This window comes from Erpetoichthys calabaricus, chromosome 7 (genome assembly GCF_900747795.2).
Source record: "Erpetoichthys calabaricus chromosome 7, fErpCal1.3, whole genome shotgun sequence".
NCBI classification, from domain to species: domain Eukaryota; kingdom Metazoa; phylum Chordata; class Cladistia; order Polypteriformes; family Polypteridae; genus Erpetoichthys; species Erpetoichthys calabaricus.
The window spans coordinates 129,081,286-129,107,763 of record NC_041400.2 but is presented as its reverse complement, the minus strand read 5'-3'; the positions used below and the strand labels follow the sequence as shown (position 1 = coordinate 129,107,763).

The 26,478-nt window shown below is 38.8% G+C and overlaps 1 protein-coding gene across 2 annotated transcripts in view; it reads right to left on the bottom strand.

Annotated features, from left to right (window-relative positions):
• Positions 1-24,154: 24,154 nt before the first annotated feature.
• cops4 (COP9 constitutive photomorphogenic homolog subunit 4 (Arabidopsis)) overlaps positions 24,155-26,478 on the bottom strand; it is a 62,507-nt gene continuing 60,183 nt past the window's right edge. Inside the window, exons 9-10 of one of the 2 annotated variants that reach the window (XM_051929672.1) lie at positions 25,460-25,544; positions 24,155-25,052 (exon numbers count right to left, since the gene is read on the bottom strand). In XM_051929672.1, the coding sequence (XP_051785632.1) occupies positions 24,886-25,052; positions 25,460-25,544 (252 nt within the window). In that variant the 3' untranslated portion in view covers positions 24,155-24,885. The remainder of the gene's footprint in view (positions 25,053-25,459; positions 25,545-26,478) is intronic. The other variant, XM_051929673.1, reaches the window with a different exon arrangement.

The following is a 26,478-nucleotide window of genomic DNA, read 5'->3' as shown; positions in this document are numbered from 1 at the left end:
TTGAATAAGGAGTGACATGTGCGACCATTTATTAACAAATTAGCTGCCACTCTGGTTGTAGCTGATGCGATAATTAACTGTTGTTTTGGAGCCTGGCCTGCTTGTTTTCCGGCATTTCAGACGCGCGTTGTAGACGTCTGCGTTCATTTATTTTGTCCTGTCGCTCCCGTTTTTGTATCTCTGTGACTTGAGCTCTTTTCTTTTGAACCAGTGCCTGCTTCGCTTCCGCACTTTGAGATGCGCGCTGCATGCGTCTACATTCATTGTGTGTGTCGCGGGTTCGTGTTTGTGGTCCCGTTACTCGAGCCGTATTGTTTTGTACCCGTGATCGTGAATTGATGACTTGTATGTTTTTAATCGTTAGTAATATGGATAAGTAATAAGGAGGATCGCACTCACTGTTAATATGGAGCCTTTTCTGTGTCCGGTTTTGTATCTCGGTCAGTCAAGGTTTCTCTTTTTGGAGCCTCGCCTGCTTGTTTTCCGGCATTTGAGACGCGCGTTGTAGACGTCTGCGTTTATTTATTTTGTCTCTTCGCTCAGGTTTTTGTATCTCTGTGACTCGAGCTCTTTCCTTTTGAACCCGTGCCCGCTTCCCTTCAACACTTTGAGACGCGCGCTGCATGCATCTACGTTCATTGAGTCTGTCCATCTGGGCTCGTTTCTGTAATTGTGTTAGTTGAGCCTTGCGTTTTTGGATCCGAGACATGTTTTGTTCATCGGTTTCAGAAGCGCGTTGTAGGCGCCGACGTGTATTGTTTTTTTTCATGCAGGTACGCGTTTGTGGTCCCGTTACTCGAGACGTATCGTTTTGTAGCCGTGATCGTGAAATCATGACTTGTTTGTTCTTTATCGTTATTAATATGGATAAGTTATAAGGAGGATCGCACTCACTGTTAATATGGAGCCTTTTCTGTGGTTGTACGGTTAATAGTGCATCATTGTAATGAGATTGACCTATGGTGTGTAGTTTGAAGGTGTGCAGATGACATATGTTTAATAGGGACATTTCGTTTCTTCGTGTTATTACCCATCAGGTGTTGTGCCTGTATATGTATTGTAGTCCAGTCTCTTGTTGTCTATGTATGACATCGTTTGTTGTCGTGCGTTTTTTTTGAGGGGCGCGTTGCCTCATTTTTTATTTCTGTTAGTGGAGGGGGGCTTTGTGTGTCGTGGGTGTGAATCCTCATTTTTGTGTGCGTACCGTTTCATGTGCTATGTGGCACTTGCGTCTGACTCCTTTGTTTTTGGTGTGCTAGGGGCGCGTCGCCTCATTTCTTATTTTTGTTAGTGGAGGGGTGCTTTGTGTGTCGTGGGTCTGAATCCACTTTTTTGTGTGTGTCCTGTTTCGTGTGGTATGGGCTTCGTGTGGCGCTTTGTTGCATGGGTCTGTTGCTATGGGCGCGGTGTATCATTTCTCAGTTTCCGGTGCTTGGAGGAGGGCTTGGTGTGGCGCCTGCACAGTACGTCTTTTGCGTCCACGGCCCATGTCCCTGCGTCCATCCGGTTTACCATTCTCGTTTAGTAATATGGATTACTCCATAGAATGCTCAGTGTAATAGTAAACTAATGTAAAAACATTGAATAACACTGACACAAACACCCAGGCTCCCTGCTCAGCTGCACGTGTGCTCTCTCTCTCTCTCTCTCTGTGTAACACTGCAGCAGTTCGCACTATAGACTTGCAACCGATCGCTGTGTAAACACTTTTTTTTTTTTTTTAATGAGTTTTAAGCACAGGGGGAAAAAAGGAACATTTGAACAAATCTGAACTTTATTTAAAAACCAACCACAAGCAACCAAGAAAGTAACATTTACAGGAGTTTGCGCTATAGCCTTGCAACTGATTGCTGTATAAACACTTTTTTTTTTTTTATATATTTTTATTGTATTCATTCCATACAAATAGATCAATTTATAACCAAACAAATTGAAGACAAATCAAACCCCACCCCTGAGAAGGAGAGCTTAGCTAAAGGAGAATTGCTTAGGGCTTTTTAATAAGACAACAATAAGCAAAAGAAAGTGAGAAATAAATATATATGTAAATAAGAGATGGAGAAGGGAATTAAATGCGGTAATAGTTATTTCTCTTATTCTAAAATAATATTGATTAGATCCTGCCAGGTTTTGAAAAAAATGTGTACAGATCCTCTAACTGAGAATTTGATTTTTTCCAATTTCAAATAATATAAAACATCGGTTTCCCACGGACTTAAAAGAGGAGAATTAGGATTCTTCCAATTTAACAAAATCAGTCTGCGTGCCAAAAATGTAGTGAATGCAATCACAGTTTGCTTGTCCTTCTCCACTTCAAGTCCGTCTGGAAAAACACCGAACACAGCTGTTAGTGGGTTAGGAGGGATTGTGACACCAAGGCTGTCTGAAAGGCACTTAAAAATTTTGGTCCAAAATCATGTTAGTTTGGTGCAGACCCAGAACATGTGACCCAGTGAGGCAGGAGCTTGGTTGCAGCGTTCGCAGGTTGGATCTTGCCCTGGAAACATTTTGGACAGTTTTAAGTGAGACGGATGAGCTTGATACATAATTTTTAGTTGAATAATTCTATGCTTTGCGCATATGGAGCTCGAGTGAATTCTCTACTTTGCTACCTTCCACTCCTTTTCTGATATATTGATTAAGAGATCTTCTTCCCAATGTCCTCTTGGATCTTTGAAAGGTAGGGACTCTAATAAGATTTTATATAATGCGGAAATGGTGTTTAATTCCTCGAAATTGAGCAGTATTTTTTCCAGCATTGTGGAGGGTGCGAGGAAGGGGAAATTGGGCAATTTCTGTTTAACTATCTTCAAATTAGAAATTTTGTTAAAGAAATGTGTAGCTGGGAGGTTGAATTTTGAACGTAATTGTTCAAAAGATGTAAATATGTTGTCTATATAAAGATCTCTGAGCATTTTAATCCCAAAAGTTTTCCAGGTATTAAAAACTGGATATGTTTGCGAAGGTTGACAGAGGTGGTTCTCTTGCAGAGGTGCCACCGATAAAAGATTTTCCATCTTAAAGTGCTTTCTAATTTGGTTCCATATTCTGAGTGAGTAAAGCACAATTGGGTTGTTAGTATATTTGCGATAACTTGCATTTATTGGAGAGCAGAGCAGGGAATATAAAGAAGTACTACAGGATTTTACTTCTATTGCAGACCAAGCCTGTGTATGTTCATTTATTTGTGTCCAGGTTTTTATGGCTTGTATGTTTGCTGCCCAGTAATAAAACTGAAAATTAGGTAAAGCCATGCCACCTTCTGCCTGAGGTCTTTGTAGGGTTGCTCTTCGGATACGTGGGTGTTTTGAGTTCCAAATGAATGAGGTTATAGTTGAATCTAACTGTTTAAAAAACGATTTATTGATACATATTGGAATGTGTTGGAAAAAAAAGAAGTTTAGGAAGGATATTCATCTTAACAATGTTAATTCTTCCAGCTAGAGTGAGATGAAGGGTTGACCATCTATCCAGGTCTTGCTTAACTTTTTCCATACAGACGGCAAAATTTTGTTGATAAAGAGCTTTATGTTTACTTGTGATATTTACCCCTAGCTGCGGTGGGTTGGCACCCTGCCCAGGATTGGTTCCCTGCCTTGTGCCCTGTGTTGGCTGGGATTGGCTCCAGCAGACCCCCGTGACCCTGTGTTCGGATTCAGCGGGTTGGAAAATGGATGGATGGATTTACCCCTAGGTATTTAAACTGATCTGCTATGGTAAAAGGTAGGGTGTCTAATCTAATATTATATGTTTGTGAATTCACTGGATAGAGTATACTTTTATTCAGATTAATTTTAAGACCAGATATCTTTTGAAATTCTCTTAGTGCTGTTAGAACTGCAGGGACAGTGTTTTCTGGGTCTGATATATATAAAACCATATCATCTGCATATAGAGAAATTTTCTGTTCGAGTCCTTCTCTGACAATCCCCTTTATCTGATAAGAATTTCGGCAGTGAACCGCCAGTGGTTCAATAGCGATTGAAAACAACAGTGGCGATAAGGGACATCCCTGTCTGGTGCCACGTTCTAGCTTAAAGTAGTCTGAGCAAATGTTATTAATACAAACTGAAGCTTCTGGATTGGTATACAGTAGTTTGATCCATGCACAAATATTCGGGCCAAACCCAAATTTCTCCAATGCAGTGAAAAGGTAGTTCCATTCAATCATATCAAATGCTTTTTCTGCATCTAATGATAGTAATATCTCTGGGGTGTTTGATTTTGCTGGTGAATAAATAACATTAAACAAGCGTCGGAGACTGGAAGATAGATGTCGGCCTTTAATAAATCCAGTTTGATCCTGTGATATTACCGAGGGCAGCACTTTCTCCATCCTTCTAGCTAGAATTTTTGAGAGTATCTTAACATCATTATTCAGGAGTGAAATTGGTCTGTATGATGCACATTGTAACAAGTCCTTATTTTGTTTAGGAAAGACGGTGATTAATGCTTGTCAAAATGTTTGAGGTAGTATTTGGTTGTCTCTAGCTTCTGTAAATGTTGCCAATAAGAGGGGAGCTAGCTGAGTGGAGAATTTCTTATAAAATTCTACAGGGTAACCATCAGGGCCTGCTGATTTCACGCTTTGTAGTGACTTTATAGCATCTAGAAATTGTTAGCGTTAGAGGTTTATCCAGTTCCTCAGCACTTAAAACATCTATTTGTGGTGTCTGTAATGTATCCAGAAATACATTAGATTGTGTGTTGTCTTCTTTGAGCTCAGTAGAATATAAGGATTTATAATAATCTCTAAATGCGTGCATTATAATTTTATGAGTGTTCACATTGGGAATGGATGCAAATAGATTTTGCATGAATTCCTTATCATCAACATTGGGTGCATAAACATTTATCAAAATCATTTTACTGTTAAATAAGTTGCCCATGACCATCACATATCTCCCTTCAGGGTCTGATACTACATCTGATGCTACAAATGGAACTGTTCTGTGTATGAGAATTCCCACCCCTCTAGTTTTCTTTATAAAGCTAGAATGGAACATTTGGCCAGTCCAGTCTTTTTGTAGTCTGAACTGATCCTTGCTTAGTAAGTGGATCTCCTGTAAAAATACTATTTTAGCATTTAAGCCTGTTAGGTGAGAGCATACTTTCTTTCTCTTTAATTCGTGATTCAGGCCTTTAACATTCCAGTTCACAAAGTTAACTGTCCCATCATGGACATTGATTCTGAGTTTTTAATGTCATTTTATAGTCTTAACTGGTAATGAGGCAGTTTCAATCTTAGTTTCAAAATTCCCCATGAGTTATTGCATTTTAGCCTATTGTTGCATTGATATTTATAGTTATAGGGATTAGAAGAATAGATTAGATATAGCCTGCTCTCCTTCTCTCCCCCCTTTATCCCCCCACCCCCCCATTTTCCCTCCCCACATGAGGCTTGATCCCACCTCGCAATGTCCCGGTCCTCTGACATACGAAGAGACAGAGCACATCCAAAATAAAACTCTCTCTCTCTCTCTCTCAGCAGCATGCGAGCCCCCTCCCCCTCTGTCTCTCAGAAGCACGCGAGCTCTCTCTCTCTCTGTAACATTGCAGCAGTTCGCGCTATAGCCTTACAATCCGATCGTTGTATAAACACTTTTTTTTTTTTAAAATGAGTTTTAAGCACAGGGGGGAAAAAAAGGAACATTTGAACAAATCCAAACTTTATTTAAAAGCCAACCAAGACAGTAACACTGCAGGAGTTCACGCTAATAGCATTACAGCCCGATCGCTGTAAACACTCTTTTTAAATGAGTTTTAAGCACAGGGGGGAAAAAAGGAAAATTTGAACAAATCCAAACTTTATTTAAAAACCAACCACAAGCAACCAAGAAAGTAACATTTACAGGAGTTTGCGCTATAGCCTTGCAACCGATTGCTGTATAAACACTTTTTTTTTGTTAATGAGGTTTAAGCACAGGGGAAAAAAAGGAACATTTGAAAAATCTGTAATACCAAAACTAACCATAAACCACCAAGAAAACTAACCTTGCATGATTCGAGGTCTGGCATGAAGTGAGGAGAAAATGGGTGGACAGGAGGTTACAGTTTTGAGGGAGAGTCTGGCTCCGCGATGGAGGGATGTTTTCCCTCCAATCTCTTGTGATTTCTTGGGTTTCCGGTGTTTTTAGCTGTTTAGCTGGTGGGAGCGAAAGCCTCATGCAGCCATTCCAAAAACAAAGTCCTTGTGACCCAACCCTTCGTGTTTGCCCTCCACATCACTGGCAGTCTGGCTTTGTTTACATTGTGCTGCTTGAAAGCACGAGTGTTCTCAAATTGGTAAATGAGTAAACTGGTAAACAGTTTTTCCACCTCTTCCAGCACTTGAGGCCTCTGCCTGGTTAACGCTGTAACTCCTTTTGCAAAATCAGCTGCTTTAATAGATTCTTTCTGTTTTAGAATAGTCGAAATCATAGGTTTTGACTTCTTGTACTCAGCGGCAAGATCAGTAACACGAACGCCACGCTCATACTTTTCAATAATTTCTTTCTTTACTTCGATTTCAATTTTCTGCAAAACGTTCTTCTCACCACTCTTCACTTGCTTAGAAGCCATGGTTAACTGCAAAAGCACACGAAATACTGTAGAGCACAAAGAGTTCACAGGTAAAGCACGCACGCCTGACTGAGAACAATGAACAGGGAGAGGCTGAACATGTGCTTAAATACAGTAATCGGCGCATACGAACCGGAAGGGAAATGAAATAGAGCACAAAGAGTTCACAGCAAAAGCACGTACGCACGTCTGACCGAGAACAATGCAACACGTGCGGAAATTATCAGCGCGCACAAACCGAAAGGGAAACTGGCTTGTTCGTATACTGAGTGTGTGTTCGTGAACCGAGGCAAAAGTTTGGTGAACTTTTTGGTCATAAACCGAGTTGTACGTGTACCGAGACGTTCGTGAACCGAGGTTCCACTGTATATAGATAGACACCGCATTCACTGTGTTGCCCAGTCGATATGATACGTCAGTGCATCCGCCATATTGCGAGTGGCAAAAGTGCCATTTAAACTAATACAGCTAGACGTGGAAACTGATGAAAAAACAATAACTTTTAAAACAAACAGACTTTGGCCAATCATTTAAATGCAATTGTTTATATCCATTTATACACTTATAATGGCAATTATTAAATAATAATAATTATTATTATTATTAAATAATTCCTCCCATATAAGTAACATTTCTCGGACTGCCTTCTTCCATCTCCGAAACATTTCTAGACTTCGCCCTGTTCTTACGCAACACAGCACTGAAGTATTGGTTAATGCCCTAGATACCTCACCTATAGATTACTGTAATGCTATTCTATCTGGCACCCCACAAAAACTTATCCATCGCTTACAACATATACAAAATTCTGCTGCCAGGATAATAACCATAATAACCTGCTGTTCTAAATCCACTGAACATATTACACCTATTCTCTCTCAACTTCACTGGCTCCCTGTTCACTACTGAATACAATACAAAATACTGCTCTTAACATTTAAAGCTCTCCACAACCTCACTGATTTCCAACAGACTTACACTCCTCTCGCTCACTCAGATCTTCATCTGCAGCTCTACTTTCTGTACCGCAAATCAAACTCTGTTCTATGGGAGCTCGAGCGTCTCTCATAGTGATCCTCAACTCTAGAATTCTCTTCCCTCTCATGTACGTCAGCTCGATTCAATAACACATTTTGAAACTACCCTCAAAACTTATCTTTTCAAACTGGCATACCAATTGTGAATTTTGCACTGTTACTACCAGTTATCTTCGTGTGTATTTCTTTTAACAGTGAAATAATACACTCAATGACAAAAATAAACAATGATATTGTATACAAATTGGCTTAATAATTTCTGAAAACATTTCATTCATTCCTCTCTCAATCTCTCTCTCACACGCGTACACACATACAATGTGGTTTAAATATATACAGGACTAGCAAAATACCCGCTTGTTAAAGAGGTTATGTAAACATATGTATATATATACATATCTACATATACATATATATATATATATATATATATATACATATACACATCCACACATACATATACACACATACATACACACACACATATATACACATACATACATAGTGCGTTGTAACATGGGCTGTGATTGTTACATGGGACGGAGACGACAAATCACAGCTTCCCGCTTTCTAATCGGGCCTGTGATTGGTGCTTTGACAGATGCCCAGATCCCACAGTATTTCCCCTTGGGAGAGGCGTTAGGCAAGTGTAATTGAATAGCGGTGCTGCAAGTTTAGCTTTACACCTGTTTTTAAGGCTTATTGACTGAAAGAGGCTTTCATGAAAAAAGTTAGGGCTTTGCTACAGGATACACCCTCCACAAGTTAAGGAAGTAAAAATAAAGGTATATATTTCTGTTTTATTTAAACCTTTTAAGTTTGTATGCGGGCGGTATGGTGGCGCAGTGAAAGGTGCCAGTTAGGAGACCCGGGTTCGCTTCCCTGCGTGGAGTTTGACTGTTCTCCCCGTGTCTGTCTGGGTTTCCTCCGGGTATTCCGGTTTCCTCCCACAGTGCAAAGAAATGCAGGTTAGGTGCATTGGCGATTCTAAATTGTCCATGGTGTGTGGATGTGTGCGCCCTGCGGTGGGCTGGCACCTTGCCCGGGGTTTGTTTCCTGCCTTGTGCCCTGTGTTGGCAGGGATTGGCTCCTGTATTTAGGATATAGCGGGTTGGTAATGGATGGATGGACATTTGTATGCATAGCCCTATTTGCCCGTTTTCATTTTTTTTCTTTCTTCAGTAATATTTCAGCAAACCCGGAGCTTGTCAGTTCAAATCCTGGTACTGACACCACTGTGTGACCCTGAGGAAGTCACTTCACCTGCCTGTGCTGCAAAAAACAAAAGTAATTAACAAATTGTACCTCAGATGTTGCAAGTTGCTGGAATAAAGGCACAAGTCAAATAGATAAATATGTATTATGCACATAGGAACTATTCATTTATTTTTAGTTAAGTCATCTGCAGCAAACCTTTATAAATGAGGGTTTCTCCTTTTTAGATAGTGCAAACTGTTTCTTCTTCATTGAGGTTTTCTCTTGGAGAGCTTTTTTCATTTCATTGAAAATTAAAGCAGCAGCTGCCAAAATATGTAGCTTTCTTATTAATTTTTCAACATTGTGTAAAATAACTTTATAAAGTAACATAAAAGGTTTAAATACTGGTTATCCTTTTACACTAAAATATTACTAAAGAGATACAAAAAAAGTAAAATACATATGTTGTTTTTCTTTAAGGAGATTAAATATTACTGAAGAAAGAAAAAAAAAAAATAAAACAGCTAAATGGGGCTATGCATATGAACTTAAAAGGTTTAAATAAAACAGAAATATATACCTTTATTTTTACTTCCTTAACTTGTGGAGGGTGTATCCTGTAGCAAAGCCCTAAGTTTTTTCGTGAAAGCCCCTTTCAGTCAATAAGTCTTAAAAAAAATGTGTAAAGATATTGACAATATGCTACGCAAACCCACCAAGACATGGAATCGTTTAAATCAAGGCGCGAGTCGAAAAACACCATCCCATACTATTAGTTAATGATTAAGACATTTCTATATGTATTGTAAGCATACAATACAACTGATAATATGTTGCGCTTATTTATCTGGTGTACCGACATTTTTGCTTGTTTAACGGCTGAAATCCAACGTGGTTTGTGCCCTTCAGAATGAAAACAGTTTGCATTTATCTTTTTAATAAAGGGAGAGCTTTTAGGCCTGAGAAATCACCCCGTAAATGCACACATTTAATTGCACGTGTTAAGATGTATGCTTACACAGTATTAAAAGACACTCAACAATTAACGTCATTTACCTTCGTTCCCGCGTTTGACTCATGCTGTAAATCTCTTCCTTGTTTTCAGTTCACGTGATTACGTAGGAGGCGTGATGACGCAATACGTGACTCCGCCTCCTCCATTAAGAGTATATGGACAAAAAACAGGTTCCAGTTATGAACATTACGCGTAGAATTTCGAAATGAAACCTGCCTAACTTTTGTAAGTAAGCTGTAAGGAATGAGCCTGCCAAAATTCAGCCTTCTACCTACACGGGAAGTTGGAGAATTAGTGATGGATGAGTGAGTGAGTGAGTGAGTGAGTGAGTGAGTGAGTGAGTGAGTGAGTGAGTGAGAGTGAGTGAGAGTGAGTGAGTGAGAGTGAGTGAGTGAGAGTGAGTGAGTCAGTCAGTGAGGGCTTTGCCTTTTATTAGTATAGATAGGATCTAAAATCCATGAAACAGAACTGTCTTACACAGCTTTTTCCGTGTGTTGCCACTCTGTAATTTGAGAGTATTCAGTCTGGCAATATGGTGCAGCCTTAGTTTGTGGAAGACAGACAACTAAAGACATGAGCATAAAATGATGGTTGTCAATTTCAAACTGTGTTTCCTCAATGTGCTCCTTGAGAAAAAGCACATCATCTGAGCAAATCTCAGTCTAGTAATTCTATGTCTATGGTTGCAACCAACAGGATAAAGGTGGCAGCTATTGCACCTTTCAAAGGTTCATGAGACTTAACGTGACATTATCCTGACTAAAACGACCTCTAGTTTTTGTGAGCAGAACTACAGACAAGGTCCAAATAAATAAAAAGGTCTTTGTGAATGATGACTAAGTCAGTTTACATATTAATTTACAAGAAAGTAAAGTTTAGATGGTACTTTAGCTAAGAAGGGTTTACGAAAATGTCATTAATTAATGAGCAATATTAAAATCAATATTAATATTATGGAGCTTATGGGAAATGCACCCTTGGGAAAAGCATACCTGAGTGCAGAGGTTTAGCAATCTGTTTGCTAGGCAAAGCTGTAATCAAATATTCTTTCCCATATTCGAACCAGCAAAACAGCTGGGAGTGCAGCTGAATGATAAATTGGACTGGACTGCCAATACTGATGCTCTGTGCAAGAGAGGACAGAGCCAGCTATACTTCCTTAGAATGCTGGCATCTTTCAACATCTGCAATAAGATGCTGCAGATGTTCTATCAGACGGTTGTGGCGAGTGCCCTCTTCTACACAGTGGTGTGCTAGGGAGGCAGCATAAAGAAGAGGGATGCCTCACGCCTGGACAAACTGGTGAGGAAGGCAGGCTCTATTGTAGGCATAGAGCTGGACAGTTTGACATCCGTGGCAGAGCGATGGGCGCTGAGCAGGCTCCTGTCAATCATGGAGAATCCACTGCATCCACTAAACAGTATCATCTCCAGACAGAGGAGCAGCTTCACCGACAGACTGCTGTCACTGTCCTGCTCCACTGACAGACTGAGGAGATCGTTCCTCCCCCACACTATGCGACTCTTCAATTCCACTTGGGGGGGGTAAATGTTAACATTATACAAAGTTATTGTCTGTTATACCAGCAATTTTATCACTCTTTAATTTATTGTTTTTTTTTAATCAGTATGCTGCATTGGGATTAATGAAGTATCTATCTATCTATCTAACAGTACAAAATACAAGACAAAAACAATCTTCAAGAGAATGACAGAATTAACCTAAATTGTGAATCTTGCCAGGGTTAACCTAATTTATAAAATTCAAGGATAGTAACATGACTTTAAAATTACATTTGGTCCCTCTATTATGCAACAGCCTACATGTCATTTTCCTACTGTCCTACCACTCTGCTGCCCTACTTTTCTAGGAGAAGGCAACCTAAATTACACAGAGACGATCCTCACACACACACACACACACACGCACGCACGCACGCGCACTCAGGCGTACACAATGCTTGAAGGTGCCTGGATCAGTCCCAGCTTGGCAAATATTTCTTGCTGGATTGAGCCAAGTGCTTCTTTTCATTCTGCCTGACCTGTAAAAGGCATACAGTATATCACTGATCATGCTGGTGATGGCATCTGCACCAGAAGCCCATTTCAGATATTTATTAAGCTTCCTACTGGGTGCAACATTATGAACTGATTACTCCACACAAAAAGACATACAGATTTTAAGCCTACATACATATTATTTTGGATCTGAGCAAACATAGTACAGTGCTGGGGCTCTAACTTAAATTCGGGTGTGGTGGTCTGTTACCAGTCAAACAAATTGCTTAGGGTGATGCACCCACCCCTTTTCTAGTTGTCCTCCTTGAAATGGCAGAGGTGGATGCAAACACAGAATGCTGTTATCAGAGCCACCAATTCTAACATTTAATTTAATCCAATAGCAGATTTGGCCTCTTAGTTTGTTACATGTACCATTTGTGAGTTTGCATGGTCTTCTAATGTTCATATAGGCAGCCTCTACATTCGTATTTCTTGCTGCATAATGACGTTAGGATGAAATTCACTCTGTTTTTACATATTGTGAGACTGATTGACCTCTTATGCAGAATTGGTCCCTGTTTTGTGCTTATTGCAGTCATTGCAGACTCCACAAGTGTTATGCCAGTAGCAAAAGCATGAAATGGCCCAACAAATCTGCACTTTCAATGCCTACCGCCCACTCTTTTCTCAAATTCACCGTCCTGGTATAGCTATTGGCATTATTTGCTAGAGATCATTCCTCAGTTGTTAAAAGCCATTAACCAGGAGATGCACATTTCTTTCAGGAAAAAAAAAATATATATATATTTTGGAGTCTAGGAATAAAATCAGAAATAAAAAGTAAACTTTTCTAAGCACTGCAATCTGTTGTTCTAAACCTGATGGCTTAAACATAATTGTTGTGAAGAGAAAAATGCAAGATGTCATTCACTTAAATTCCACAATACAACCACAGTCGAGACGTCAAGATGAAGACCAAATAACAAAACAAAATAGCAACAATAGCAGAATACCAAAACAAGACCTTCAAAGAGAACTTACTAACTGGTTGAGTCCGTAACTTGGGACAAAGCAGTTCACGCAGCTGCTTTGCAATTTATCAGCTCGTATCAGGAAGTCAGGCTCTAGCAACCAGATGAGATCTCCCAGTAAACACTATTTTCATGTAGTGATTTTAAAGTGGAGATGTGGCACAATAAACAATTAAAACAAAACAAAAAAACTTTCTTGAGCAAAGAAGTAAAATTTAAACCCATATCTATATATATAAAATCCCTATGTGCGTCCAGGTGTCCGTGTGTGGGTGTCTTCTGATGAAGTGCGCTTGCATGGAGCGATGCGCGATATTACTGTCAGAGAAAGTTAGAGGCGTTTTACGAAAATACAAACCAGTATTACTGCGAGAGGAAATTAAAGGTACACAATACAGTGACGCATATTACAGCCACATACAAGCCAGTATTACTGTCAGAGGAGATTAAAGGCATATTACCGACGCGCACGCCTGTATTACCGCCAGAGAAAATTAAAAGTATATTACGGATGTACAAGCCAGCGGACGTACAAGACGGTATCCTTCAATAAGGGCGCGCACAGGCATCCTTCAATAAGGGCGCGCTCAAAAAGGCGAGCCTCAAAAGGGCGACCTCAATTGGCCACAGCGAATAAAGGCGCGCGAAAATAAAGATCTGCACTTTTGTTGCTCTTCACATATTCCAGAGCCATTTGAACTAAATTATCTACGAACGCTTTTATTCGCCGCGCTCAATTGAGGTCGCCCTTTTGAAACTCGCCTTTTTGTGCGCGCCCTTATTGAATAGAGCCATACAAGACAGTATTACTGTCACAGAATATTAAAGACACACAATACACGGCGGCAGCCCACGAAGAACGGTCAGCTTAGCAAGTAAACATCAACAAAAGAAAGGCTGAAAGAAAGAAAAATACGACCAACAAAAAGAATGAGGTCAAAGTCCCTTGCCATTTAATATATACTGTTCCTACTAATGTTTATGCACTACTGTTCTAGCGCCCGTTATTGTAACGGGCTAAATGACTAGTATGAAAATAAAGTCCCAAAATTTAGCTTTCAAAATATAAACTCTCAAAATCTAAATAAAATTATTCAAGGCACAGAAAATGAAAAAGCATTAAAAGGTTTTCCAGTTCTCATTAACAGGGATACAAATTCAATGTGCAATAAATGAATATGAATAGAAGGTTGAAGAGAACATCCTTCTGAATGGTTGCTTTCTAATCAGCACCGTTGACCCTCTGAATTAATTTAATTCTCTGTGTCACAGTACTATACATCAAAGTCAGTTTTAACATGTAGGTCAAGGACAGTCCTTCCAAATTGCAAACACACATTCCACAGTTTAACACTGGACAGAATGAAGGGTCTAAGCATTAACTGGCAAAGCAATGAGGTAAACTAAACAACCTATGGCCACTTGAGCTAATATCGGTTTAAAGAGAGGTGGGCACAAACCAGTCCATCACAGGGTACACTCATACTGGTGAATTTTATAAATATCAATTGATCTGACTGCATGTGCCTGGGCTGTAAAGAAGGGGAACAAGACATTGAATAAACAGTTAAATCTGAAACAGTCATTCAAAATATGGAGGAAGATACATAACTGAGCTTTAATCTCATTGCAAGCATTTTTGTCTATCTTTACCATTCTGAAACTGAAATACAATGTGTTAAAAAGCCTGTCCAACATAAACAGAAATTATAAACACAGTTTCTACAAGATGGTTAAATATGTTTATCTGCTATGAAATAAACCCAAAATATGCATTTAAAAAATTTCATAAACAAACTCTCTTTTATACATTACAGTTTAAATACAGGCACTAATGGCTAAGACTGTCATGTGTCTAAACCGAAGCACTGCTTACCATTTAAGTCATACTCTATTCATTTTAAAATATAGTCTGTGGAACAATATTAAAATATAACTTACACGCAAAAATTCTCCAAAACTCAACTGGGTCCGATTACAGCAGATTATCAGAAGACATCTTGAACTGCTAGCAAGCATAAACACAGCACATTCACACCATGGCTGCTAAATTAAGGCTTAAATAATCAGAGCATTGCAAAAAGAGTAAATCTTAAAAAAAGTAAGTAATTCACCTCAGTGTAACAGAGACAAATTCTTCTCTCCAATATAAATTTAGTAAACCCATTTCACAATTTCTAGATGGACAAAGCAAATGCAGAAACTGGTATGGTGTACCATGGGGGCCCTTACCCGGCTGGGACGCCTATACAGTTGAAGGACCGGGGAAGAAAGCATATTCAGGACATTACCTCCCCGAGAACGCTACAGTGCAGCCCGCTGGGTTGCATCTGTGCCTCTAACTCCCACATGGCTCCTGGGGAGTTGGAGCTTGGCGTAGCCCTGCTGGGTTCTGTGGGTGCTGCAGAAACAGCTGAGCCCTGTGTGGCAGCACTTCAGCCACACATGGAAGTGCTGCCGGAAGGTCACCAGACACCTTGAACATTTAGGATGCCCTATAAAATGAGCCACCTGTCACTAATTCGGGAACAAGAGTCGGGAGGTGGACAAAGCTTGCTGGAGGAGGAGTGGAGGAGGCAGAGAGAGAGAGAGAGAAAGAAAAAGTGAAGGCATTTCCCAGAAGAAAAAGGTAAGCGCTGAACTTGTGCCCTGCGTTTGTCTAGACAGACAGACAGACAGATAGACAGACACTTTATTAATCCCAAGGGGAAATTCACATACTCCAGCAGCAGCATACTGATAAAGAACAATATTAAAGAGTGATAACAATGCAGGTATACAGACAGACAATAACTTTGTATAACTGTAACATTTACCCTCCCGGTGGAATTGATGAGTCGCATACTGTGGGGGAGGAACGATCTCCTCAGTCTGTCAGTGGAGCAGGTCTATATCAGGTTTGAGCGACAGGAAAGCCCTTTGCAGGCCACACAGCTTTCTTAATGAAGACAGAAGTCCAGTTAAAAGCAGCAGATGTTGTTTGGGATATATACCTTAAGTTAGAGATCTATATGATTGAACTTAAAAATTGCTTTAAGCATTTTCTTACTAATTAGTCCACCCATGAACAGGACACTGAAGTAGCTGCTCCCCTTTAGCATTCAGTGTCATTTGCACCGGTGTTTACACTGGTCAGTATCTCTAATGGTCGGTGTCTGGATACAACTATGAGAGCAGACACCACAAAAAAGGGTGAATTAAAAATGATATGGTAAAAGAAACCTTTTTATTGCTGTGGTAATCAATGCACATTTCTGAATTTCTTCTAAAAGTTATTATACTATAACACTTTTCTGAACATAAAATAAGAAATGGCCAGTTAAACAATTACATAAATTAGATGTGAGTGAATCATTAATTTGTGAAACTGGTTGGAATGTAAACCAGTGTCCACAGTGCTCTCCCAGAACTGAACTTGAAAACTCCAGCTCTACATCATCAGCATTGATAAGGTTTAAAGGCAAAAAACACTGACATTTAGGCCAAAGGTAGGAATTCCAACCAAAGAGGATTAGCTGGAATCAGGTTAAACCATGATTTCCAATCTAATATCGAACACGTTAAACAAAATATTAAAAATAAGCTATATTCTAAAAGCACAGTGTTCTGATGTGAGATTTTACATATAACTTGATGAATATTTTGTACTGTATATCTTTATTTGTAATTTAGACAAAGCAGTGTAATTTAGTGTTTACCCCCCCCCTCCCCCCCTTTTTACGGCTGAGCCTCTTTGAATTTTACGACAGGATTTGGGGGATGTGTGTTTTAAACCAGTTTGGCAAGTGTTTCTTTGCTAAAGTCATTTCTACCCCCGCAAACGGGCTAAGGTGTACTTTAACATATGGTTTGTGGGGCAGGTGTTAAGATGTTCTATTTCCCCCATTGGTCTGAAGTATGGCTGTTAGGAATTGGCTTGTCTTAGAGGCCATTAAGTACCATTATGTCCTATTGGCTCGAGGGGTTTGGACAGAACATCTATAAATGTATGTGTTTAACCTCAGTATCTCTCTCTTACCAACCAACATATGATGAAGAAGCATCTCTCTTGCTAACCTGAAGAGAACACAATGAACAGCACAGCTCAGTAGCCATTTTGAACAGACATGTGGCTGAAAGCTGAGCATCAATGATGCCTTAACTAGAGACATTTAAGTAACCAGAAGTCTGTGTGCCACCTGAACTACATATCATCATTTAATCAGGTTGTATGGTTGCCAATATTCAAATGTACTTTGCATTTTGCTATTATTTATGAATATTATCAATAATACTAATACATTGTTTAAACTGTAACTTAACTTCTGCTTGTCTTTTACTATTTCTAATTGCCTAAGGTTATAGATATAGAAGGGAAGGTGGGGATAAGTTATATACAATAATACCTTATAAACAGTGGTAAGTCTGTGAGATTAGGCATTCTAAGGCTACATATTAATAATACAATAGGGGAAAGTAGAGCAATATATATATTACTCTACCAAGACAAAACAATTGGCGTAGTCAAGCAGGATTTTGCGGTAACCATTGTTTTGCACCTTGTCAGACAAAACAATTGGCGTAGTCGGCAGGATTTGGGGTAACCATGTTTTGCACCTTGTTTGCAAATACTGTTGATGTATATGTGTGTGTATGTATGTGAATTTTAGGGCACCCAGTGTACAAATGCGGTGGAAGTAAAACATTGTTGGTTATATTCCATTCAGCAACCAAACAAAGTGTAGAGACTTCATGTGTGTCACGAGGACACCCGCATGTTTGTTAGTGCTGGTGGTAGTGAGTCCCTAATTAAAGTGCTAGAGAGTGCTGGAACATTGCATGCGTCATTCATACGGCATTTAAGTGGTTAAAGTGCTAGGGAGTGATGGGACATGCATGCATCATTCATACGGCACTTATTTGTTTGGGATCTTTGTGTATGTATGTATGTTTGCTTACAGGGGCAAAAGTAGGCCAACCCATAACGAAGGTGGCAAATTGTATTAGATTATAATTGTAGACTCAGAAATGCCTAAATTTATATTAAAATCAGCCATCTTCCGGTGGAGTGGCAGAAGCAAGCAGGCTAAAGCTAAGAAATGCAAACCTGTAGTGCAGGTAGAGAAAGCAGAAGCTGAGCTGAGCATGCCACAAAATGGAAGGGGGCTGGAAGGATTAAAAGCAGGAAAACAGAGATCAGGTATAAAGAAGACAGCTGCTGTTATAAGAGGTTTATTATCTTGTATTATTGGTAATAAGGAAGATCAGTATAAGGAAGAAAATAGCAAAGTGAATGAAAGTGAAAATGGAATGTTGTGTGAAAGTTTTGAACGATGTAACAGTTGGTGTGATGATTGTGAAGTGCTAGCATGTAGAACACCCACTGCTAAAGTGGAAAGCACAGAAAGCAGAGGAAACAAGGAGAGAAAACCACCTATGGTGAAAGTTAGGGCAATAGTAATGGGATCTTACTGGAACCCTAAAACATGGGTGGGTGACTTACCTGAGACAGATGGGTGCTCAGATAAAGAGTGGGAATGTGAGTGCAAGGAAAAGGAGAGAGATGAAAGGAAGGGAAAACAGAAAGGATGTTTTCTTCCATTATTATTCTCCATTGCACCACAATCTCGAGGTGATTCTGAGGTCTGTCCAGTGTTTAAAGAACATGCTACACCGATAGTTATTTCACCACTGTTAAGAAAGGTAACCAGTGCTGCACTGAAATTTGATTTAGGACAAAGAAATCAGATAGAAGGCAGAGAAGCTGGTGAGTGTGAATGGCAATTGTTGACTAGAGGGCATGAAATGGATAATGGTTTAAAGATAATGAGTAAAGAAAGTGTGGAATTAAAACAAAGAACAATGGAAATTAGTGGAATTCAAGTGTTTGTGTGTGAAAGGTCTAAAAGTGCTAATGCAAGAATGGCTGAGTTGGAAACAAAGTGCACCAGTTTAGGATTTGGTTTGAATGAATCAGGACAAGCCAAAGAACAAAGGATAGGGGATGGTGCAGCAGGAAGGTTTCCAAGCTCAGGCAGCAAGTCAGGAATGCACAAGGGTGTGAAAGTCCTAACAGCTGTGCTGGGGCCAGCAGTAATTAAAAAGCACACACACTTAGGTTCAGTAAATCGAAACCTGACTGACCAGTTGTTTAAAAAGACAGCCTATGAATCTCCCAGTAATAAAATGGAGAAAAGTGAGCTGGTCTTGGGTAAAGAACACAGGTCAGTTTTAGGAGAGATGCTGGATCTGGCATTAGGATTTTGGAGAGGTTATAGCCCACACATTCAGGTAGCAGTTACAATAAAATAAAAAAAGGACACACAGGCAATGAAAAAATAGAAGGGTAGCGCAGGAAGACAGGAAAGGGAAAATAGTTATTTCTGTTTCAATTTTCTGGCCTTTTGTAATAGTGCAACTTCTATTGTAAGGTTTTACGGACTTTGGGTTTGTGCAGGTAATAAATAGTGAAGGCAATTAGCAGAGTAAAATCCATGCAGGAGATTGGGTTACCATTAGTACATTGGAGCAGAGTGGCACTAGTGGCCAAGCTGTTCCAATGAATGCCTGGAAGCAAAGTTTGAGTGTTGGCACCAGGTTAACAACCAAGAAGATGAGATGGACAGAAACTGCTTTGTCACCTTCCATTTTGCAGACCTGCCTACATAGCGGAATGAAAAAAGAAACAGGAAAAGACAACAAGCAAAGACTAAAGACAAAGACATGAAGAAGAACTGAACAGACAGCAAGGAAAAGACACTTACTGGGGTTTAAGTGAGTAACAAGTCCACAAGTCATGCAATGATAAGGCTAGTCAGAATGGCTATAGTTTAAAACGAAAGGTTTGTTCATTACTGCAGAAAATTTGTATTCCAAGGGGTGGAAACTGAACAAACCAGTTAGGAATGCCAAAATAAGGGGATTAATTTTGGGCTCATAAAGTATACATTCTGGGTATTAATTAATTAAGTGGGATAATTAATATAATTAATACTATTATTAAGGAAAGGTATACTAAAAAATTGGTGAACTTTTCAGGAAAGCAGGTGCAGCCGGTACATTTGCAAGTCATATGGGCTCCGATGTTTAGGTATAGTCTAATTGGGAAAATACGGAAGCCCTGCTGAGGTTGTCAGCTGTGGTACAGGCACAGGACCAGTGGGCCAATTCTGAACCGAGGTGTTTAGCACATCGAGTACGCATATGGTGAGCAAACAACTCTAGGGGTGGCCTACAGGGGGAATGATGAGTTGCATAGCTGTGATTTCTCATGGTGGTGATGCCAGCCTATACTGGTAAAGGCTGATGGCAGTCAAGAGTTGCACCATGGGTAGGAAAGCACAAGAGGCAACTAAGTCAACCCCAAATGTGTGAAGAGGGGTCACAAAAGTTGTTTTGTGAACAGTTTATGCAGTGGCACATGTGCTCTCACTTGGGCAGAAGTGGTTCTACTGGCACCTGTGGCATGTTACCTTTCAAATTTTGATGTTAATTGTACAGCTGCATATGCTTAAACAGATAGTTTGGGACAGGGGTCTAATTAGCAGTTAGACACAAAACCAGTAAAGAACAAAGGTCAGTTTTAAGAATTCACAATAGACTTAAATTGCAGTATGGCTAGTTTAGTGGAAGGTGTGGACTTGTCTCATTTTGAACCACCAGACCTGATGACATATGAAGACTGCGGAAAGCTAAAAGAACAGTTGAAGCAAGCCGGAGCAGATACAAGTCATCAGAAGCGCATCCAAGTTCTTCAGATTGTCTTTGAAGTAAACATGATATGTAATGGACAAATGGTCACGGACAACTTTTAACACTAGGACAGCAAATACTGCAAATCAATGCACAAGTTATGCATCAGACTCGTTAAACAATTAAGACTGTTTATAAAGACATTGTACAAAACATTCATCGGGGTGGAGTGTTGTGATGTGAGATTTTACATATAACTTGATGAATATTTTGTACTGTATATCTTTATTTGTAATTTAGACAAAGCAGTGTAATTTAGTGTTTACCCCCCCTTTTTTACGGCTGAGCCTCTTTGAATTTTACGACAGGATTTGGGGGATGTGTGTTTTAAACCAGTTTGGCAAGTGTTTCTTTGCTAAAGTCATTTCTACCCCCGCAAATGGGCTAAGGTGTACTTTAACATATGGTTTGGGGGCAGGTGTTAAGATGTTCTATTTCCCCCATTGGTCTGAAGTATGGCTGTTTGGAATTGGCTTGTCTTAGAGGCCATTAAGTACCATTATGTCCTATTGGCTCGAGGGGTTTGGACAGAACATCTATAAATGTATGTGTTTAACCTCAGTATCTCTCTCTTACCAACCAACATATGATGAAGAAGCATCTCTCTTGCTAACCTGAAGAGAACACAATGAACAGCACAGCTCAGTAGCCATTTTGAACAGACATGTGGCTGAAAGCTGAGCATCAATGATGCCTTAACTAGAGACATTTAAGTAACCAGAAGTCTGTGTGCCACCTGAACTACATATCATCATTTAATCAGGTTGTATGGTTGCCAATATTTAAATGTACTTTGCATTTTGCTATTATTTATGAATATTATCAATAATACTAATACATTGTTTAAACTGTAACTTAACTTCTGCTTGTCTTTTACTATTTCTAATTGCCTAAGGTTATAGATATAGAAGGGAAGGTGGGGATAAGTTATATACAATAACACCTTATAAACAGTGGTAAGTCTGTGAGATTAGGCATTCTAAGGCTACATATTAATAATACAAAAGGGGAAAGTAGAGCAATATATATATTACTCTACCAAGACAAAACAATTGGCGTAGTCAAGCAGGATTTTGCGGTAACCATTGTTTTGCACCTTGTCAGACAAAACACACAGAAAACAATCTGGAAATTCCTGGCTAACATATACAGTAATCCCTCCTCCATCGCGGGGGTTGCGTTCCAGAGCCACCCGCGAAATAAGAAAATCCGCGAAGTAGAAACCATATGTTTATATGGTTATTTTTATATTGCCATGCTTGGGTCACAGATTTGCGCAGAAACACAGGAGGTTGTAGAGAGACAGGAACGTTATTCAAACACTGCAAACAAACATTTGTCTCTTTTTCAAAAGTTTAAACTGTGCTCCATGACAAGACAGAGATGACAGTTCTGTCTCACAATTAAAAGAATGCAAACATATCTTCCTCTTCAAAGGAGTGTGCGTCAGGAGCAGAGACTGTCACAGAGATAGAGAAAGCAAACAAATCAATAGGGCTTGGCTTTTAAGTATGCGAAGCACCACGGCACAAAGCTGTTGAAGGCGGCAGCTCACACCCCCTCCGTCAGGAGCAGGGAAATATCAATACGTGCCCTTCGAGCTTTTAAGTATGTGAAGCACCGTGCAGCATGTCGCTTCACTAAGCAGCTGCACAGAAGGTAGCAACGTGAAGATAATCTTTCAGCATTTTTAGACGAGCGTCCGTATCGTCTAGGTGTGCGAACAGCCCCCCTGCTCACACCCCCTACGTCAGGATCAGAGAAAGCGCAAGAGAGAGAAAGAGAAAAGTAAGTTGGGTAGCTTCTCAGCCATCTGCCAATAGCGTCCCTTGTATGAAATCAACTGGGCAAACCAACTGAGGAAGCATGTACCAGAAATTAAAAGACCCATTGTCCTCAGAAATCCACGAACCAGCAAAAAATCTGCGATATATATTTAAATATGCTTACATATAAAATCCGCGATAGAGTGAAGCCGCGAAAGGCGAAGCGCGATATAGCGAGGGATCACTGTAAACCCCTAGTTTGTGTAATGGCCTTTAGGTGTTGGGAGCTTAGCTGATTCTACTGGGAAGCACTCGGCTTAAATGATCGTTTATGAGCTGCTTCCGACAGATCAACGTGCTATATGTACGTCTCACTCTTCGACAAAACAGTCTTTATAAAGATTTGACATACTGTTTAATATTTCACTTCTGCTAAAACACAGAATTCAATGTTGGTTTGAGTGACAAATTAATAATTAAAAACAATGTAGTGTAGTAGTTATTTGCACACATCTTGTAACTGTAAAATTCTATCATGCCAGGACCAAGCATGTTATTTGCATTATTTTATAGAAAATGTAATGTGGAAAATTCCTCACATACAGTATAATTAACAGACCAATAATATTTAACTTTTGCTTTAAAAGTACTTTATTTTATAGTCTGAAATCTATTAATAGTATCTTGAAAATTCAAATTTCTTGATGACTGGGCTCAGTATTACAATTACCAGGGCTTAAGATAAAACAACAAACTTTAATAGATTTTGAATAATTTCTATATTTCCCTGAAAGCACTAGAATAGCCTTAATGATTTCACATGATATTTAACATGTGTTAAATAACTGCATTGCCTCAAGAAAAAATTATTCACATCAACACTGCTAACAAAAGCAAAAAAAGTTATTAGTTAGGGCAAGATTATCACATCTTCTCTAGATGTGTCCCTGCATACTCCGAGGACATAAGCTGCGCATTTTTACTAAACTTCAGGACAGAAACCAAGAAGCAGATTGCTATAGCACAAACAGTTTGTTTGTTACTACCAGATAACATGCCCACACTGGTAGGTAATCACTGATATATCAGTATCTTATGTGTTTCAAAATGTAAATTATACTAAAACTGACTTAGTTTTGAACAAAGATTTGAGAAAAATGTGCAGACACTTTTTAAAAAGGCTGTTAAACATCTACAGAAAGAAATGACTGCTTAAGAAATGCAACATGGGATTTCATTTTGAACAAGGTTTCAAAGTGGAAAGAGGGTCATATTTATTTAGGCTTAATAAACTACACTGTTTTAATAATTGATCAAAAAAGTAGTTTTTGTAGGAAAAAAAATCACCTTGAGTACCATATGTGTTATAATGAGCCCACATAAAAAAGTGAGCTCATCCACTAATAAATATATGTAATATGACAAAAATTGTATTTCTTAGATCCTTTCCCACTACATTGATTTCACTGTTGAAGAGATTTTGAAGAAGTTACTGGATGCAATGCGCTTTATAAATGGCCATAACGTTTGTAATAAACCAACAGGAATGTTTTTCTATGCCAATGTTTTACCACATGGCTGTGAGAAATGATGACAAGTATTGTTATTTCAACTTTTATTCTTTATTCTGTGAGTGCAAACTGCAGAAATTATACTCTTATCACTGCTAGACACCTTAATATACACTACACACATACGCTCACCAGAAGAAAACCTCTATCTCTAGAATTCAGATTTGGGGCTGTGAAAAAAAATATAAATAAAAATAAAATTCCATTTTAATCATCAGCAAAGCAATAATATTAAGGAGAAAAGCTTATTTCATTAAGCCTTTATTGATGGTAACTTAACAAGGCATCTGTAAGACCTGCTGTCCAATAGACAATTACAGATTGACAATGGGTGAAATAATAATAAGTAGCAAACTATTTTAAAAATAAAATATTAACTGAACAGATGTGACTTGTCTGCTGTTATGTTCAAGGAAACATTAAAATGCAATTTTAATACAAATATGTTCTTACTGCAGGTTTTTTTAGTCCTCCTATTTCCTATATTTTTATTTTGTATTCAATGTACTGTCAAATTTGTCAAGAGACAAAAATGGATGTAAAATATTATCAATTTTTCCAGGAATGCAATTCAGATCTGGAAAACATACAGAAGAGGTATTCATGAAAAGATAATTCCAAACCTGATGCAGTGTGAACCACTGCTTAACAAGTCCCAAACCTTCAACATGCATACTTCACTGAGGTAATCCTTTTATGTTTTCTTAACCTCCAGAGTGATGGTATTCTTTTTGTTAGGCTTTCAATACCAATAAGCCTTCTGTCTTTTTTTTATGACACTGGACGTACACTCCCGTCTTCAAATAAGGGTGTTTACCAGACTTGTGACATGTAAAACAACAAAGGAAGAGGTGCCTTCTTGCAAATGAAGAAATTACATCCCATGAGAAACAATATTACTGTGATGCTTAAAAAATCCTGAAAAATACGCAAGCTGCAAGAGGGGAAAATGATTGTTCAAACACCTAGTACTTAACTACTGAGTCATCTGTGCCTCCATTGCTTGTGCTGTCCACTCTGGTGCTGCCTGACTGATCTTTTCAAGCAGATTATTGACTTGAAAACAAAGTGATTGGATTTGTTTATCCCATGTGGGCAAGGGCTTGCGAGCTGTGTTGGAGGAAAGGCAGAGAGAATTGATAACTAGATTAGCAAAAAAAAAAAAAAAAAAAAAGGTAAGATAGATAACACCATTAGCTCATCAAAATCAACCGAGAAATAAAATGTATTTAAATATAATTGTTTTTCATTGAAAGTGAACACACCTACAAATATAAATGAAATAAGTAAACCAGAATACTAAATTTTAACCATCACCTCTGTGTTTTTTTTTTTTTGTTTTTTTTTAAACATTTAGTAGGTGAAAATCTAGTATTTTTCTGAGAAAGTCAAATTAACTCAGCAGTTTAATCAGTGAATATTTACCATTTTAAAGGTTAAGTCAATAATCAGCATAAATAACTATTAAATTTAAATTCATATTCAATATTGTGTGCTCACAAAAAGAAAATTTCAGTAACCTCTATATACACAACTACCAGTATACTTACTTTCAAAGTGAACAATTCCATCAATCTGATCAATAAAGCCATTCATTCGACCTTCAGTTATCATCTGTGAGGCTATCTTTTCTGCCTGTCCAAAAATAAATAATTTACTTAGACTCAGTATTCATTGCTTTATAAACTCCATACCAAGTCTTCTTCTTTACTCAATATTCAACTTCCTTACATTACAGGACACCACACATGGGTACAACCATTCTTCGCTTTTCCAGCATTGCTTTCTCCTTCGGCCATGTCTGACTCCTACAGAGCACAGTACTCTTCACATAACTTTTATAAAAAGTTTTCCCTTTAAATGTCAGAGGGCCTCCTTTAGAATCCATGCACCTCACCCCCTTGGTATACGAGTATGGACATTCATTCATGCTCAAGATATCAACTAAATAGCACAATTTTTCTATTTTTGCCAAAACAACTTTATTATGGCTATCTAATTTTACTTTTTACTACATTAATATTCTGTACACTTCCCATTAAGAAAAGTTGCATTTGCTGTCTGCAGATTGCTCTTCACAATGCCACATCTTTTATGCTTCCACTTCTGACAGCCAGTGCACTGAACACAGTTTCTCCAGACACCTCTATTGCACATGCTGCATATGGCCATACACTTACCTAATCTTGTTTGCCTCCAACAATTTCCTTGGTCTTTTCTGCATTTCCCTTGAGGTCAACCATTCAAGTCAAGAACCTTTCACTGCCTTCAGCATTTCTCAACTAATATCATTATCCTATTCATTCTCTTCAAAACTAACATCATTATCTTATTCATTCGCTTCATTCAGCAATTTCTCCATGTTCTTTTTCCCGGTATCATTAATCTGATTACTACAAATCACAATGTTCCCTTTAGCATTTTCAAGCATTTCACTCCCACTACATTATTTCTCTCCTATATCATTTCCTTTGCAATCCTGAACACATTTGTCTTTCATTCCCTATTCTGTAACTCACTTGCAAACTCCCATCTCAGACTAATGCACACTCTTAAATGCTTTTCTAGT